The 16,858-nt window shown below is 48.7% G+C and overlaps 1 protein-coding gene across 1 annotated transcript in view; it reads left to right on the forward strand.

Annotated features, from left to right (window-relative positions):
• The window catches only part of LOC126543284 (uncharacterized), a 98,679-nt gene that overhangs the window by 38,949 nt on the left and 42,872 nt on the right, over positions 1-16,858 (forward strand). The window contains exon 7 of the mRNA XM_055061813.2: positions 1,857-1,893. Coding sequence (XP_054917788.1) covers positions 1,857-1,893 — 37 coding nt within the window. The remainder of the gene's footprint in view (positions 1-1,856; positions 1,894-16,858) is intronic.

The following is a 16,858-nucleotide window of genomic DNA, read 5'->3' on the forward strand; positions in this document are numbered from 1 at the left end:
TTTGTTAGTGGTGCCAAACTTTCTCAATAGCGTCCCTCTCTCGGCAACTATTTTGGGGAGCCGAGGCATAGAGGACAGCTGTAGTGTGGCATTGTGTGCATAACTTCCATCGATGTTACTGGGTATGTAAACAGTAAATTCCATGACGTGCTCGTTAGAAACACTGTACTAGTTGCTTAAATATTTTAGCTTGAAGGTTAATGTGGATGGTATCTAGCAATTGACAGAAAGCTGAATGAACAACTTTAGAAAATTGTGCGTGCCGTTAATAAGGAGCCGCTGGTAAGGCTTAAACCTGAATCTTGAGGGAAGGTGCTCTGTCATCTGCTTCACTTGCAGCCATCCGCATAGGTTGTGCTTCGTGGACCGGAGTCAGCCATTTTTCTACTGTCTTAGCTAACTGTAGCACAAGGTTACATATCACAACAAAGGTGAGCATGACCCAATTGGCCACAAAATGGCGTGCGGGTACCGCAGCCATCACGTCTCCGTGCAGTCGGTGCGCAGAGTGCATCCATGCTCCAGCACCCACGTTTTGTCTGCTGGGGACATGAAGCTTGAGAGTGATGATCTGCTTGTGCTAAATGCAGGAAATGCACAGCCATAAAACACTGTTGAGAAGACAGTGGCATGTAATCGCAACATGAAGTTTTACGTACACTAATACTTGGTTGCATTTTGACTGTCTGCATGTGCGGAGGCATTCTGGCCAGAATCGCGGTAAAAGCGATTCAGTGTCTAAAGTTTCTCGTGGGGCCCTTCGCCATGTGTTATCCACTAGAATATGCCTCATGCTGGTTAGAATACCGAAAATTTTATTTTCAATGGATATCTATGAATGTCTTTCAACGCGTTTCGACCAATTGTCTGGAATGACTGGTGGATTGCACGTAAAATTGCCTGCTGCTGGCGCTTACTTCCATGCGTGTGCTGAAAAATACTTTGGTCTATACTGGCAACAGTTGCAAGGTTCCTGCCAGTGTGTTTTTCATCTTTAGCAGTTCGTGAGAGGACAAAATGCTGCACAACCCCTATTTATTGCAGCAGCCATATGACAATGTTTACAAGCCTTTCGTGTATTTCACAGGCAAATGACTTCGCAGATATTTCTTGCAGAATTGAGGTTGTGTCCGCAAGTGTAGTCAGTCAGCAAAACAAAGTATCAGTTGCTTACCCCACACATTCCCGTTCGTGCGTACACAGCACGAGACATCTCTTACGTGTCGGATGTGCAAGTGGCACGAGCTCGGGCTGCCTTGCGACACCACGCTCGCCTTCAGAGACCGATTGGAGCTCGCAGCTTGCTGAGCGCCTCGATGGTGATCTCGGCAAGTGGGCCTCAGCGCCTCCTGTGGCGCCAAGGGCATTATGGGAACTTTGAGGGTCACTTTCGGTTTTGGAGGCCTTGTGCTGCGCACCTAGGTGCCGCCACCGCCGTAAGGTGCCACGACGGGCCCACTTGCCGAGATCACCATCGAGGCGCTCAGCAAGCTGCACACTCCAATCGGTCTCTGAAGGCGAGCGTGGTGTCGCAAGGCAGCCCGAGCTCGTGCCACTTGCACATCCGACACGTAAGAGATGTCTCGTGCTGTGTACGCACGAACGGGAATGTGTGGGGTAAGCAACTGATACTTTGTTTCGCTGACTCTGACTACACTTGCGGACATTAGTTGCCCATTAAATTGCGTTATTAATCTTGTGGCCCAGAATGTTTCACTTACTATTTTGCTCAGTTTCTTACTACGTGCCGTAACTAAAACTTGCTTTTAAATGCTGCACTAATGGTTTCCATTTACCCTGTCGCCCACTGTCCTGCACTAAAATGTGTTTTTTTTTTTTTCCCCACATACTTGCAGCAAATGAAGATCTGAAGCCTAAACACAGAGCTTCACTGTAAGTTGATATTCAGTGCTTGATAGGGCATGAACATAATTCTAATTGCTGGTTGCATAACCTGTATTAATGGAGAAGTAGTTTTATCCATTCATGATGCTTGCAATCTTTGCAGCTTACTTGTTGCTAAACATTGCCTCGAGCTTGTTCATTTTGAATTACAAGGCAGGAGTTTGCCACGTGATTGTGGGACCAAGTGCCCATATGTTTGCACCATCAGTTAGCTTTGCTGTGGATTGTGTTTCAGAATACATAATATATATACACATACAGTTTTTAACTCGATTTAATGAAGTGATGACTATGCTCGAACTATTTAATTAAATGGGGAAGTTCATAAAATCGAGAAAGGAATTTTCGCTCTATATAAATCTAAAATTGTAACGTCACCCGCAGAAGCTACCATGGCATTGTATTTACTGCTAATCCAGCCATTTGTCGCACAAACCATGGAATAATGGAAGCAACCACCGCCGCCCCTACCGAAGTAGTGTTGAGTCCGCTGTTTTGTGCATGGGTGCGGCATGCAGCCTCGTCAAAATACAGCTAAGGCCTAGGGTGCCTAGATGGTTTAACACAATAGCTTTAGAGCACACGCTCGAAGAAAAGCCCGTCTATGCCAAAATTAGAAAGAAATCAGCGCTTTTCTTTCTCTAATTTATTTCAGGAAAGACTTCGTTAAATCATGTTCGGCCAAGTGCGTTTCGTTAATTCGGGTTGATGACAACATCGAACCCTATGGGTACCTGCTGGGGAATGGAAATTTCTTCGTTAGATCGGGAACTTCGTAAAATCGGGTTTTGTTAGATTGAGTTTTAACTGTATACAGTGAAACCTCGTTAAACCATAGTTGGCCGGAGCTCTGAAAAAGTATGTACTAAACGGTAGTACTGCTTAACCGAAATAGCATGAGAGTGCGATGAAAGGGGAAAAAAACATGCAGTATTCATTCACTTCGCGCGACAAAAGCGGCCTCAAACTCACTGAAGCTGCAAGCCAGCTTTTCAGCCAGTCCCTGCTTCTCGGCAAACACTGGCATGGGAGATTCCTTGTTAGCATTACGTAGTCTCCGTGCATGTGTGTGGTAGCGCTGCAGAAGTCGCGGGGTGCCTTTGTCATTGCGGGGTGCTGTTCTCGTCGCGACAATTTCATTCATGAGGCTGACGTACGTAACATGCAGCTTCTGCCACTGTCAGGCCTGAATCGCCTGTGCTGGCACTTTCCGTATCGTCCTCATCGCTGTCGCTAGTCGACACTTCGACAACAGAGGCAACGACGGTGAAAAGTCTTAACCTCATAGCAGACATCTCTTCGCGGTTGCAGCAGCGCCGCCGAGCAACTTCTTCGCATTCCACATGCCACACCACACCGTAGTCAACAGCAGATCCCTGTCGCGTGCCAGCGCAGACTTCTTCGTGTCACGTTTGATAGCACGAACGGTCTTTTTCTTCTATGCTGAGCACCTGGCACCTTTTCTATCCGAGCTTTGGCATGACGCGAGTCCTTGGTCTCGCGATGCCACAACGGTCTCTGGCACGGCGCTGAAATGATGTTGATGTGGCTTCACGCGCCAACGCACAGGGCGTTTGGAGGCCGTTCCGATCTGAGGCTTGTTGTTCTGCCAGGCCACCTGATGGAGACTGCTCACTGCCATGCTTGCGTGCCGAAAAGTGGAAACACTACGTGCTAACCAATACGTACGCAATAAGCTGGTACGGTTTATGTGGATACAAAACACATTATGTTCAATGGCCACTGAGTCGGGGATTTGACTTTACTACATTTAAAACGAAACTACTGTTTAAGCGGGTATGGTTTAGCGGGGGTTTTACTGTATGAATAAGTAATATAGATATTGTTGTGGCTAAGGAAATCACACTGGCCCAGGTAGTAAAACGAAGAGTGCATTACATACGTTGGATTCGCGCAGTATATCTTACGGACATTTCGACTAGTAGACCAGCCAAAACGTTAGTCACTATACTGTTCAAGTGGACCCTATGCCCTACTCTTTCTCTCTACACACACACGAAAAAAAATGCGCATGGAAGGCAAGCACACACATGATTACCATGTGCTAGCTTGATACCCAAGAAAAAGCACGGGATGTTATCTGGTTCAACATGTAGTACAGCATGCTCCACATTATCGCAAACCTGCAACGCAAGGGGAATTAGACACTGCATCCCTCCTAGCATGTGCTAACTATGTCACTGTCTTGTAAGAAACATTCAAACTAGTGTTAAGCTGTCTGCTGAGCTGGTTTCATTGTCTGCTGGTCAAGTTGCTTTTTAGTGCCAAGAGCAAATGCCTACCAAGAAGTTGCTGGTGTTATCTATATCTGGTTGTGCACGTGTCGAAGTTGTAGTTTATTTTTGCACGCAGTGGTGGTCCAACTGCGCCATTTGCACCGTTTTGCTACAGTTCAACTTCCGTCCTCCTGGCTGCCCACTCATGTACCATTTGCGCCAACTGCGCAAAAGTTTGGTATTTTCGTGTTTTCACGGCAATGCAATGTTTTCTGTTCGGTTATCCAACCATAGTGGGGGACAGATTTTGCGGACACCCAATTTTTCGGACGCCTTCGCGGCACTGCCACAATACCCCATTGAGTCCATGTATACCATATTTACACGAATGTAAGTCGACCCTCCCTCCCCCCCCCCCCCCCAATATCGCCTGACAGGAAAAAAAAGAGCATACCCGAGGGCATATTCGATAAAGCAAATTTATTAGTAGCTTACATGGTCACCGGTCTACTTGACTTAACTGGTGCTGCCATCGTCAGTGCTGCTACAATCCCTCAGTGCGTCGTCGTCCAGCAAAATTCCACATTTCGCAAACGACCGCACCACGACATCTTGTGGAACAGCAGCCCACGCCGAATGCACCGAACCACACGCAGCCGTCGGGGAGGCTCTTTTGATAGGTCTGGTTGGCGTAAGTTCGCGGTCTTATGCTGCCAGCCACTCGTACTACCGGCGGAGTAGGTCCTTAAAAGGCGAAGATCCGGGCTTGTTTCATGACCATGTCGCACTTCACTGGCAGGGACCACTCATTTCAGCGACGTATGCCGCAAGCTTGTCCTACAGCTCCGGAAAGCATCCATACTTCAGCACGTGGGAAATTCCTCACTTGCCATCAGAAGTGACAATTTCACTTCGCTGCAGTTGCCATTCTCGCACCACCCGTTCAGAAACATTGAACTTGGGGCCCACTGCGCAGTGATTTGTTTCTTCGGCGGAAAGGATGGCAGCCCTCTTGAACGCTGCTGTGAACGAGTGCCGAATGATTTGTGGGCCTGGAGCACTCGTGATGACTGAAGAAGCATGGAAGTAGAATGTAGCTGGCAGTCAAGTCGAACGCATCAAAGCAATGCCTTTGTATGCTCTTCCATGAATACTCCCTGCAAGCGCCGCCGTTCTGAGGGTGCTGCCGCGAATGGAACAGCGGTGCTTCAATCAACTATCGATCAACCCCCCCCCCCACATGAGTGTTATGTGCACTGTAAAAACTCTCAAAAATGATGGAAAACCCTTCCGAAAATTGAACAAACACGCGGGATGGCGAAAAGCTACTGGTAGGACCATAGAGCAAGCATAAAATTGTAACTACGTTGTAGCTCCCGTTGGTCTCGCTTTTTTGTCAGTGCCATGTTTCGGTTTCGATTGTAAGTCGACCCCCCTCCCCCAACTTCAGATTTTGAAATTTAGAAAAATGGGTCGACTTACAATCGTGTAAATACGGTAAGAGCATCTGAAATTTCGTATGTAAAGAACCTTCGCTGTCCACTTCTATGGACTTTTTGCCATGACCACAAGTCCGAAATGGCATTGATCGAAGCTACCACCGCTACCATATTGATTATCTCGCTGCCTCGAACAGGTGCTCTCACACACAGATCCGCTGGCAGCCGTAGCCACCACCGTGGCAACATTAGGCCTAGCTACTTCGACATTTGCTACCAAGCTTCTTACTGTTCGGTGCCATATGTTCCATTAAAACAATTCGTCGCTGTTAGCAATGGTGCCGACTCTTTTGTAATCTTCGCCATTGACTTTGAAGCTCAAAAAGCATGACGCGTTAGATAATGCCTGTTCTCCAAAATCGGCTTCGCCTCAATATAGCAGTGTTGCATGGTGAAGTGTACGCAGAGTATTGCGTTGAAGCACACCAAGCGTGGGAAGAGGCAATTGTCACAGGACACAGTATGTATTCCTTAATTATACCTATGTGTACCCATCATCTTCTGTCGCAGTATGAGCACCAATGCGCCTAATAATTGTACTGGCAGGCCTTCAGAGTCAGAGCTATTTCGGATGTGCCTGTGGTGATTGAGCCCTTGGGGGTAGTAAAAGGTAACACTTGAAAAGGTTGGTTGGGTATTGTTATAATCTCTGCGCTGACGCCCGTTGTTGCAAATGGGTCGCAAGCCCCAAGGGTAGCGTTGGCCTGGCGGCCTGGGGCACAACTGGAAGCATCCGAAGGTCCCGGCAAAGCATGAGTCGACTGGTAACAGAACAACTTGTTTATTCTAACATCGCAAAAGAGCGGGCGGTCAGGTCGACCGAATTGGAGAGACGGGAGAGCACGTAACTCAACGGAAGAAATCTGAGCCTCTCTCTTGGCGTCCGGGGGCAGCTGCTCTTATACTCTCGGAGTCGAGGGCAAGAGGAAGGCCTCGTGACGAGACCACGTGACGGCGGGCACGGACAGGCTGAGAGACACGTTGAGACGAGTGTAGTGACGCATCCGCCAAGCCGGCGCCTGTCAGACCTCCTCGCTTCACACTTGGGGAGCTCCTCTCCCCGGCTGCCGCACTTTGACAAGCGTGGGCACGAACATGCACACACACGCACACTTGAAGACACGTAGCACTGAAACATGCCTGGACGCGCTTGGCGGGGAGGCGTATCGGTGGCGCTGAACGGGCCAAAATGTCCGCCGCTTTGAACGAAGCCCCGGCGTCCGTTGCATCCGCGCCGGCTATACCGCGCGTCGTAGGCGAAACGTAACAGACCGCCCCGCCGGGGGAAGGAGATCCCGATGGTCAGGGGACGGCATCCGCTGTCCGGAGGGATGTCGCTTGATGATGCTCATAACCGAAGTCGATCGTCCTTCGGCGTTTCTTGAGCGCAGCGCACAGAGAAGGCCTCGTTCTCTCGTTCAGGTTCACACAGGACACTGCAAAGTGACTTCGGGAGAGTTGACATTTTTGTTCTCGTTCCCGGCAAGCGTTAGAACTACGCCGAAACTCAACCGCTCAGTCAGCAAGCACGGCACAACCCTCACCAAGTCCTGCCAGGCTCTTTCCCCTTTTATACTACTGCCTAGTTCCTTACAGTAGTTTAGCAGCACTCAGAACGCGTCCACAAATCGGAAAATTGCACTAGAAAGCACGTCATCACTTTGAAACACTACACAAAAGCAATATGTTAAAAATCCTGCCTCAGGAAGAAAAACATCAGTAACAAATAACTTTGAGGCTGATTCTTACGTTAGGGGCTTCGACTTAAGCCATCGGCGTTACCGTTGAGACTCCCCTTTTTGTAACGCACCTCAAAGGAATGTTGTTGCAAAGCGAGGCTCCAGCGCAGGAGGCGGCCATTTGTGGAAGAGATGGTCTGCAGCCATTGGAGAGGGCAGTGATCCGTCTCGAAGCATGCGAAGCGGAGACCGCAGCGAGCGACCGTACACTAGCTCAGCTGGCGAAAACCCCGTAGCCGCATGCGGCGCGGTCTTTAATGCCAACGTCACCCCAGGCAGACACAGCTCCCAGTCAGTTTGTTGTGCAAACCACAATGCTCTCAACACGCGCTTCTTGACGGAGTGGAGCTTCTCAACGGAATTCGACTGTGGGTGGTGCACTGAGCTGTGTAACAGCTTTACCCCGCACCTTTCGAGAAAGGCTGTCGTCAAAGCGCTCGTAAACACCGTGCCCTGATCTGACTGGATTTCCGCAGGAAAACCAACTCGCGCAAATATGGACAGTAGTGCATTGACTATCTCAACTGAGCTGAGTTCTTTAAGCGGCACTGCTTCAGGGAACTTTGTCGCTGGGCAGATCACAGTCAAAATGTGTCTGTACCCCGTGGCTGTTACCGGCAGAGGTCCCACTGTATCAATAACGAGCCGTCTGAAAGGCTCCGTAATGATAGGTACCAACTTCAATGGCGCCCTCGATTTGTCCCCTGGTTTGCCCACCCGCTGACAGGTGTCACATGTCTTCACAAAGTGGTCTGCGTCCCGAAAACACCCTGGCCAATAGTACTCTTGCAAGAGACGGTCCTTAGCTTTCTTAACTCCTAGGTGTCCGGACCACGAACCCCCATGCGACAAGCGCAACAGATCCTGACGATAGCATTGAGGCACGATCAGCTGATCGAACTCCACTCCCCTGCGGTCTAAATACTTCCGGTACAGGACCCCACCTCTTTCCACAAAGCGAGCATTTTTCTTGGCGATACCTTCCTTGACAATGCAGCGTATGTTTTCTAGGCTGCCATCCTTCTTTTGCTCGGCTATCAAAGCCGACCGGCTGACTTTTAGCAACCTATTAAGTCCGTCTGACGTAGGCGCGATGAGCAAATCTGCAGATAGCTCTTCTAACTTTCCCGCATCGGGAATTTCCTCTCCAGTATCTGGTGCCTTTAACGCTACAGGCTCAATTTTATTCAGTTCGGGCGTGCTCTGAATATCAGCTTGCTGCGCCTCTGACCCTTTCTCATTGTTCGACAACGTCGGCCCCGCAACTACCGCCTCTGCAGCGAGCTCCCGAACCTTCGATCTGGTTAAGGCCTGAACGCTAGCCTCACCAAACAAAAGCCCCTTCTCACGCAGGAGGTGATCGGACCTGTTCGAAAATAGGTACGGGTACTGGGGGGGCAGCATAGATGACACTGCGGCCTCCGTCTCAAGCGCTCCGAAAGGTCCTTCAATAAGCACTTTTGCTACGGGCAGACACACGCTATGAGCTTCCACGGCTTGCTTGATCCATGCACACTCGCCCGTGAACATATCGGGTTCTACGTAAGAGGGGTGAACTACATCCATTGTGGCTGCGGAATCGCGAAGCACTCGGCACTCTTTCCCGTTCACGAGGAGGTCTCGCATGTAAGGCTCGAGAAGCTTCATGTTCTCGTCAGTGCTGCATAATGACAAAAACACGACTTTTGTTTTTGTTTCTGGACACTGCGCCGAAAAGTGACCCGGGTTCTGACACGTATAACACACGCGCACTTGCCTCGTCTCGAACCGCTTTCTGCGTTCGGCTTCGGCTGCCGCCGTCTCCTTACGTTCGGTCGGACTGCTTTCACTCGCATCCGCACTACGTGTGTCCCCCTTTGCTCTCATGGGTGTGAACTTCGGCCTCTCAAACTTGGAGCCAAATTCACCCTTTTGACCGTCCTTAGCTCCGCGAGCCCGACGCGTCACAAACTCCTCGGCTAGCTCAGCGGCTCTAGCCACCGTACTAACGTCTGGCCTATTCAAGACCCAGTACCGCACGTTCTCAGGTAACCGACTATAAAACTGTTCTAGCCCGAAACACTGCAGAACTTTCTCGTGGTCACCAAACGCTCTCTTCTTTGAGCCACTCCTGCATGTTTGACATAAGCCTGTAGGCAAACTCTGTATATGACTCACTTTTGCCTTTCTCATTTTCCCGAAACTTCCGACGGAACGCCTCCGCGGACAGCCTGTACTTTTTTAGCAGACTCGATTTCACTTGGTCGAAATCCTCTGCCTCCTCTCTCTTCAAGCGAGCGACTACGTCGGCCGCCTCGCCGGGTAACAAAGTGAGCAAGCGCTGTGGCCACGTTTCCCGAGAGAACCCCTGCTTCTCGCACGTTCGCTCAAAGTTAACCAGGAACAAACCAATGTCCTCTCCAAGCTTAAACGGCCGCATCAAATCAGTCATTTTGAACGATACTCGTTCTCCTGCACCGTGTGCCTGACTTCCATTACGAGCGCGTTCCATCTCTACCTCGAGACGCTTCATTTCCAAAGCGTGGTCGCGCTCTTCTTTTTCTTTCTCTTTTTGTTCTTTTCGTTCGCGCTCCTGTTTCTCTTTCTGTTCTTTTCGTTCGCGCTCATCTTTCTCTTTCTGTTCTGTACGTTCGCGCTCCTGTCTTTTTGCCGTCTCCCTCTCCTCAATGGTCTCAAGGCATTCCGACAGCTCGTCATCCTCAGCTTCTAACTCAAGAACAGCCCTTAGCAGTTCTGGTTTTCTGAGTTTGTCTGAGACATCCAGACCCAACTCTCTTGCAAGCTCCAGCAATTTCGGTTTGTGCAACGACTTCAAATCCATGGCTGCTCTGAATGCTGCTTTCTCTACTGCCTACTATTGTCTTGCCGCAAACTAACCCGGCAGCAACGACAACCACAATTACCAGCTCTGTTTCTGACACTAACAAAAGCCTGGCAAAACTCGGAAGAAGAAAGTCCCGCACTCACCAAACCTCGCAGCCAAGAATTCAGCGCAGTCGTTCCGCTGCAGGCAACCAGTCATCACACAGGGCTCGTTGCACTGCTCCCGGATGGTCGTTGTGCTGCTCAGCATACAGTCAACCGCATATCTTCGCTGCTGGCCTCCGTTGTCGCGATCTCACCGCTAGCAGACAGTTGTTGCATATCCCACCGCTGCCACCTGTTGTTATAATCTCTGCGCTGACGCCCGTTGTTGCAAATGGGTCGCAAGCCCCAAGGGTAGCGTTGGCCTGGCGGCCTGGGGCACAACTGGAAGCATCCGAAGGTCCCGGCAAAGCATGAGTCGACTGGTAACAGAACAACTTGTTTATTCTAACATCGCAAAAGAGCGGAAGACGGAAGACTCAACGGAAGAAATCGGAGCCTCTCTCTTGGCATCCGGGGGCAGCTGCTCTTATACTCTCGGAGTCGAGGGCAAGAGGAAGGCCTCGTGACGAGACCACGTGACGGCGGGCACGGACAGGCTGAGAGACACGTTGAGACGAGTGTAGTGACGCATCCGCCCGCCAAGCCGGCGCCTGTCAGACCTCCTCGCTTCACACTTGGGGAGCTCCTCTCCCCGGCTGCCGCGCTTTGACAAGCGTGGGCACGAACATGCACACACACACACACACGCACACTTGAAGACACGTAGCACTGAAACATGCCTGGACGCGCTTGGCGGGGAGGCGTATCGGCGGCGCTGAACGGGCCAAAATGTCCGCCGCTTTGAACGAAGCCCCGGCGTCCGTTGCATCCGCGCCGGCTATACCGCGCGTCGTAGGCGAAACGTAACAGACCGCCCCGCCGGGGGAAGGAGATCCCGATGGTCAGGGGACGGCATCCGCTGTCCGGAGGGATGTCGCTTGATGATGCTCATAACCGAAGTCGATCGTCCTTCGGCGTTTCTTGAGCGCAGCGCACAGAGAAGGCCTCGTTCTCTCGTTCAGGTTCACACAGGACACTGCAAAGTGACTTCGGGAGAGTTGACATTTTTGTTCTCGTTCCCGGCAAGCGTTAGAACTACGCCGAAACTCAACGTTCAGTCAGCAAGCACGGCACAACCCTCACCAAGTCCTGCCAGGCTCTTTCCCCTTTTATACTACTGCCTAGTTCCTTACAGTAGTTTAGCAGCACTCAGAACGCGTCCACAAATCGGAAAATTGCACTAGAAAGCACGTCATCACTTTGAAACACTACACAAAAGCAATATGTTAAAAATCCTGCCTCGGGAAGAAAAACATCAGTAACAAATAACTTTGAGGCTGATTCTTACGTTAGGGGCTTCGACTTAAGCCATCGGCGTTACCGTTGAGACTCCCCTTTTTGTAACGCACCTCAAAGGAATGTTGTTGCAAAGCGAGGCTCCAGCGCAGGAGGCGGCCATTTGTGGAAGAGATGGTCTGCAGCCATTGGAGAGGGCAGTGATCCGTCTCGAAGCATGCGAAGCGGAGACCGCAGCGAGCGACCGTACACTAGCTCAGCTGGCGAAAACCCCGTAGCCGCATGCGGCGCGGTCTTTAATGTTAACGTCACCCCAGGCAGACACAGCTCCCAGTCAGTTTGTTGTGCAAACCACAATGCTCTCAACATTTTGCCTGCTCCAAAAATTGCTCCAAATCGTAAACTGGCTGGACCACCACTGTGCACAGATGCAATGGTTGTCTTCCCAGCAATAAAGAAACTGCTTTTAAGTGTGTAACAATTTTGACGCCTATGCAACGAGGAAACCAATCCATCCATTCGTCTGCCACATAAGCAGAGCTGGGGATGTGTTCTGAAACGTTTGCCTCCGCGAAAGTTTCGCCCTGGCCACGCCTCCGCCAACGGCGCGCGCAGATTGGAGATTTTAACAAAACCAAAAATTAAACAGCGCCATCTAGTAGTTCCGGCCTACGTCATTTTAACGTCGTGGTGTGGATGGGTGCTCTCGACATGTATTGAATAAATGAACACGTCTGTTGGCATTCGGTTGGTGGTGGAGTGTAGTAGAGGTGAGTTAGGTGGTAGTTTATAGTAGCCTTTTTGGTGGCGTTTTACACGCGTTGTTTCGCGGCGATGTTTGTTGATTCATATAAAATAAAACATTTCACACCTCCTTATTCAATTTATTTTACCTAAAGAGGCCATAAGCAAACGTAGTCAGTGCGCAGAACCCGTAGTGTGGCCACTACACTCGTAAACAACACACCCGAGCCGCTCTGCACTCGTTGGGCGCGATCTCTCATGCGATGTGAAGCGTTCAAGACCGCGCGTTGGTAGTGCACGCTGACGTCGCGGGTAAGCAGTCGCTTGGCTTATTGAATGTGACTTTGGCGGCGGCGAAACTTTCGCGGAAGGCAAACGTTTCAGAATACGGCCCCAGCTGGAAGTGCTGCACCAAATGCGCCATCTTGTGCCAAACAGTTGAGCAGCACCAACCTGCGGCAAAACTCGTAATTTCGAATGAAGTCTCCAAATTTAGCAGGATGTGTGTTCAGTGTTGCAACCACGCAGCCATGGACTGCAGTGCTAGGCGCTAGCCAATGCATGTCTCTCTAGTCCGTTTTAGCGCAGCCTTTAGAGTGTGGGTGTCTTTGGTACAATAGTTGTAACTAGGCCGCAAGAAAACGAAAACTGTTCAGTGTTTTGTTTTGTTTCATATAAGTTTTATGCATTTGTGTATGCACGGTCAAGCTAAAGATTATTTGAACTGGCACTCATTTCATGGGGCAGTTCGGAAGGAATGCCGCACTGAATAAAGTCGTACAGTTTGCTTAGTGTGTAGCTCATCAATTTTGTTACACATTTTGAGCACTTGCATTCGTGCTCTATTGGTACATCTGTGTTTATTAACGGGCGAACGCCATGCGTGTGACATTCTAAATCGATTTCACACGTGCACCATGTCCGGTTAGTGCGGCATGCAGACAAATGCCCCGTTTCCTTTCATGAAACTTCATGGTTGCAGATGTACAACTTCAACCACAACATCACTAAAATGTGCTCTTGGGCTACACCATTTTCTGCTCGGCCACACCACACAAATTGGGCTTTTTGTTGCTCTAGAAGGCAAGCCAAGGATGTAAAGTCTTGTATTCAGTCAACCTTATCGATCAAATGGTGGTCATAATTAAATGTTTGGTGAAAATTCGAACCTTCAAAATTGCCTTTGCAGCAACAATGTTCAGGACGTGACTTGCACACATTGAGTTCAAAAATTTGAATAAAACACTGTTCGGCACACAAAATATCGGTTCCTGTTTTACATTTGCTTTATGGCGCCTGTGGCGGAACCACAAATAAGACAGAATAATCAAGCGTACTCAAAATATTGGTGCATGATGCAGATTGGAAAGCCAGTGAACATTTTTGTCCCTTTATTGTTTTCAAAAATACATTAAGAGTTTCTTAGCAAGTAATGTGAAATACTGGCAAACATGCAGTGACCAGTATGTCACTTCATTTATTCTGCCGTATTCTGCTATCTTAACCCTTTCTCTGTCGGACCTTTCTGGCCGTGACGCACCCCCAGCGTCGGCTTGGTTTCAGGGATTGAGCATAACAGGGAATGAACATAGCAATTTATTTTTGATTATGATTGGTATACAAATAACATAGTCAATGCAATATGCACATTTCAGTGTTCTGCAGCTGTTAGTAAACATTATCATCATCAGCCTGACCATAACATCTGTTCAACATTCGAATCCGACAATGCGGAACTCGCCTCTTCCTCGCATGAGACTGTCCAAATCCGAGCTCGGCTCGTATTCTGAATTGGAAGAGCCACTGCTCCAATGAGCAGACGAAGGTCCCGCGCGCTCAGCCATCCGAAAGTAACCGCGCGCAGGGAGGATGCGCTTTCAGCCACCCGCACAACGGAGAGAAATGGGACGTTGTGTGATCAAGAAGACAGGGAGATGGAAAAAGGCTAAAACAAAGTTCGAAGGGCTTTACGTTTACTGCTGCAAGTCGGAAGCGAGGATGCGGTGAGAGCGAAAGCAGCAATCGAGTCACTCTTTTCGGAGAGGCAGCAACGCGTGCCCCTGAACTTGACGCGCCGTAGCAGACATACCAACAGAAGAAAAATAAAAACTTTCAAACAGCGGAGATGCCAAAACAACCCTTGAACCCATAACCACACGTGCGTGACGCATGATCCAGCGAATGCGGAGCCACTGCACCACTCGGCAAGGAGAGAGGGGGAGTGGCATTCGCACCGTACTCTTCAATACATGTACCAACACAGGTCGGGGCGAAATACGAACTTGTAGAAAGAGTCAACAGATAGCGTGGCCAGTCCAGGAGCGCCAGCGGTGCGCTCAGGCGCGGAATTTTGAACGCACGATAGAGAACGTACTGGTATGTCAGTGACACTGTGGGGGGGAAGTGCGAAGACGTACCAATACGTCCATGACAGCGAAAGGGTTAACTGATCATTGCAAGAATTAGATTACGGGAGGGAACTACACGATTGGTGTTCTGTACCTTGATGGGTGTTCATGGTAGCCACTGAATATTTCTCTTTCATCGTGCAGAAATATGTTTATCTAAATTTATACATTTACCTAATGAATGAGATTTCAATGAAAAAGTTGGGTCATTGAGAAATGACCCAACTCGGTCCCAACTGTTATTGGTCATTGAGAAATGACCGATAACAGTACAGTCGACTCTCATTGCAACGGACCCTGATAATCCGACAAAAAATGTCCATTTTATCCGAAGTCCATAATATCCAAAACGCCTCACTTCCGAAACTTTCGTCGGGATTTCTAACTACTTTGCGATATTGCAAAGATTGAGTGACGAACGTTCAAAGTAAAAAACAAAGGTTCAGTTTCGCCTAAAAGGGGAAGCATCGATTGCAATAGCAAATTCAGCACGATACGCATGTCAACAGCAGCGACAAAGTGACCTCCGTCCATGATAGTGTATAAGTGCGACTGAACGAGGACTTAGAAAGAAAGATACACAGATGCGCATGACCTTCGTGCTGTCTCTCGCTTCAGCGCAAACTAAACGTCAAAAGCACAGCACATTTGATGCTACTGGCAGTGGGCACACTTTGTCCGAATTGTAGATCGCTTTCAAGATATGGCAGCTGCGCCGTAAGCAGCAGCCGCGAGAGTAGAACACCCCCCGTGCCCCATGCGCAAAAGAAGAGTGCACGTTTCTGCCCTGCCTTCCTACCTTCCTCGTGCGTGCGTGCGATATTGAGCTGCGATCGTCGGCTGATCCTTGCAAGTCGGTTCTCAGCCCATGTCTACACGGCAAAAGTATGTTTTATTCGTCTGATCTTGAAAGAAATTGCCACTAATTTCGTTCCAGCTGTAGCTGATAGTATGTTGTAGCATGGTGCGTTAAAAGTGAGCTTTGTTTCAGTAATAAATAAAATAAGTAGAACTAAGGCTGAAATATGGTTCATTGTATCCAAAAGTCTGTTGTACACTGGTCCATTTTAACAAGCGTAGACTGTATTTAAAGCAGCCTAGGATTCGTGAAGAGCTTTTTTTTTTTACGATAAATCTCGTGCAATAAATATTAGAAAAACACTGACCATGACAATGCTTCTGCCCACCAAATATTGCATGAATCTTTATAAACCTCGTCAAATAAGGGCACTGGGAATGAGCGTCGGCAAGTTTTGGCGCGCATCTTCGGTCCTTCCCAAACGCGAGGTAACGCGATCTTGTAATTGTTCGCTTTCCAAACCGGTGCAAGACCGTGTCCCAGGTTTGCAAGATTGTAATACACACTATGTACTGGTGAGAACTGGTGAGGCTTATACAGTGCTGAATAACGGACATGTCCTCTGCTATAGAGGTCTCCTAGATAAGAAGCGATACGGGGTAGGATTCGTAATCCATAAGGACATATCGGGCAACATTGAGGAATTCTACAGCATTAATGAAAGGGTAGCTGTAGTCGTAATCAAACTTAATAAGAGGCATAGATTAAAGGTAGTACAAGCTTACGCTCCAACATCCCGTCAAGATGATGAGGAAGTAAATCAGTTTTACGAAGATGTTGAATTAGTGATGAGAAAAGTGTGCTGTAACAAATTTTAATATTTTCATATAGTACACTTTCTTACACAATACAGAATTTTTAAGAATTTCCTGTGGCAGATGGCCTCGAGCCTTCTAGTCCTGGAGCCAGATTTCTTGAAGTGGACATTAGATGCACCAGAAATCAAAATGCGTAATTGACTGATTAAAGCAAAATTTCAGTAATTACTAAATAATTTGACATACAACTCGCGAATTGTAGCTGGTAAAATTACAAGGCTTATCCACTTGAACAAATTCCGAGGATTGCATCAGTTTAGAGATAATGTGCTGTAAACTCGCATTAAATATGCACTGTGGCTCCACTTTATTAACAAAGTGTCCCTTAGTACATTGAAGGACGAAAATTACTTCGAATGCCGTTCTATTCGTTGAAAGCTTTGGAAATGATTATCTCGGAGCTGGTGTTGTCCTGAGCACTTGTTTAATTTGAGTGGATACACCTT

This window comes from Dermacentor andersoni, chromosome 1 (assembly GCF_023375885.2).
Source record: "Dermacentor andersoni chromosome 1, qqDerAnde1_hic_scaffold, whole genome shotgun sequence".
NCBI lineage: Eukaryota > Metazoa > Arthropoda > Arachnida > Ixodida > Ixodidae > Dermacentor > Dermacentor andersoni.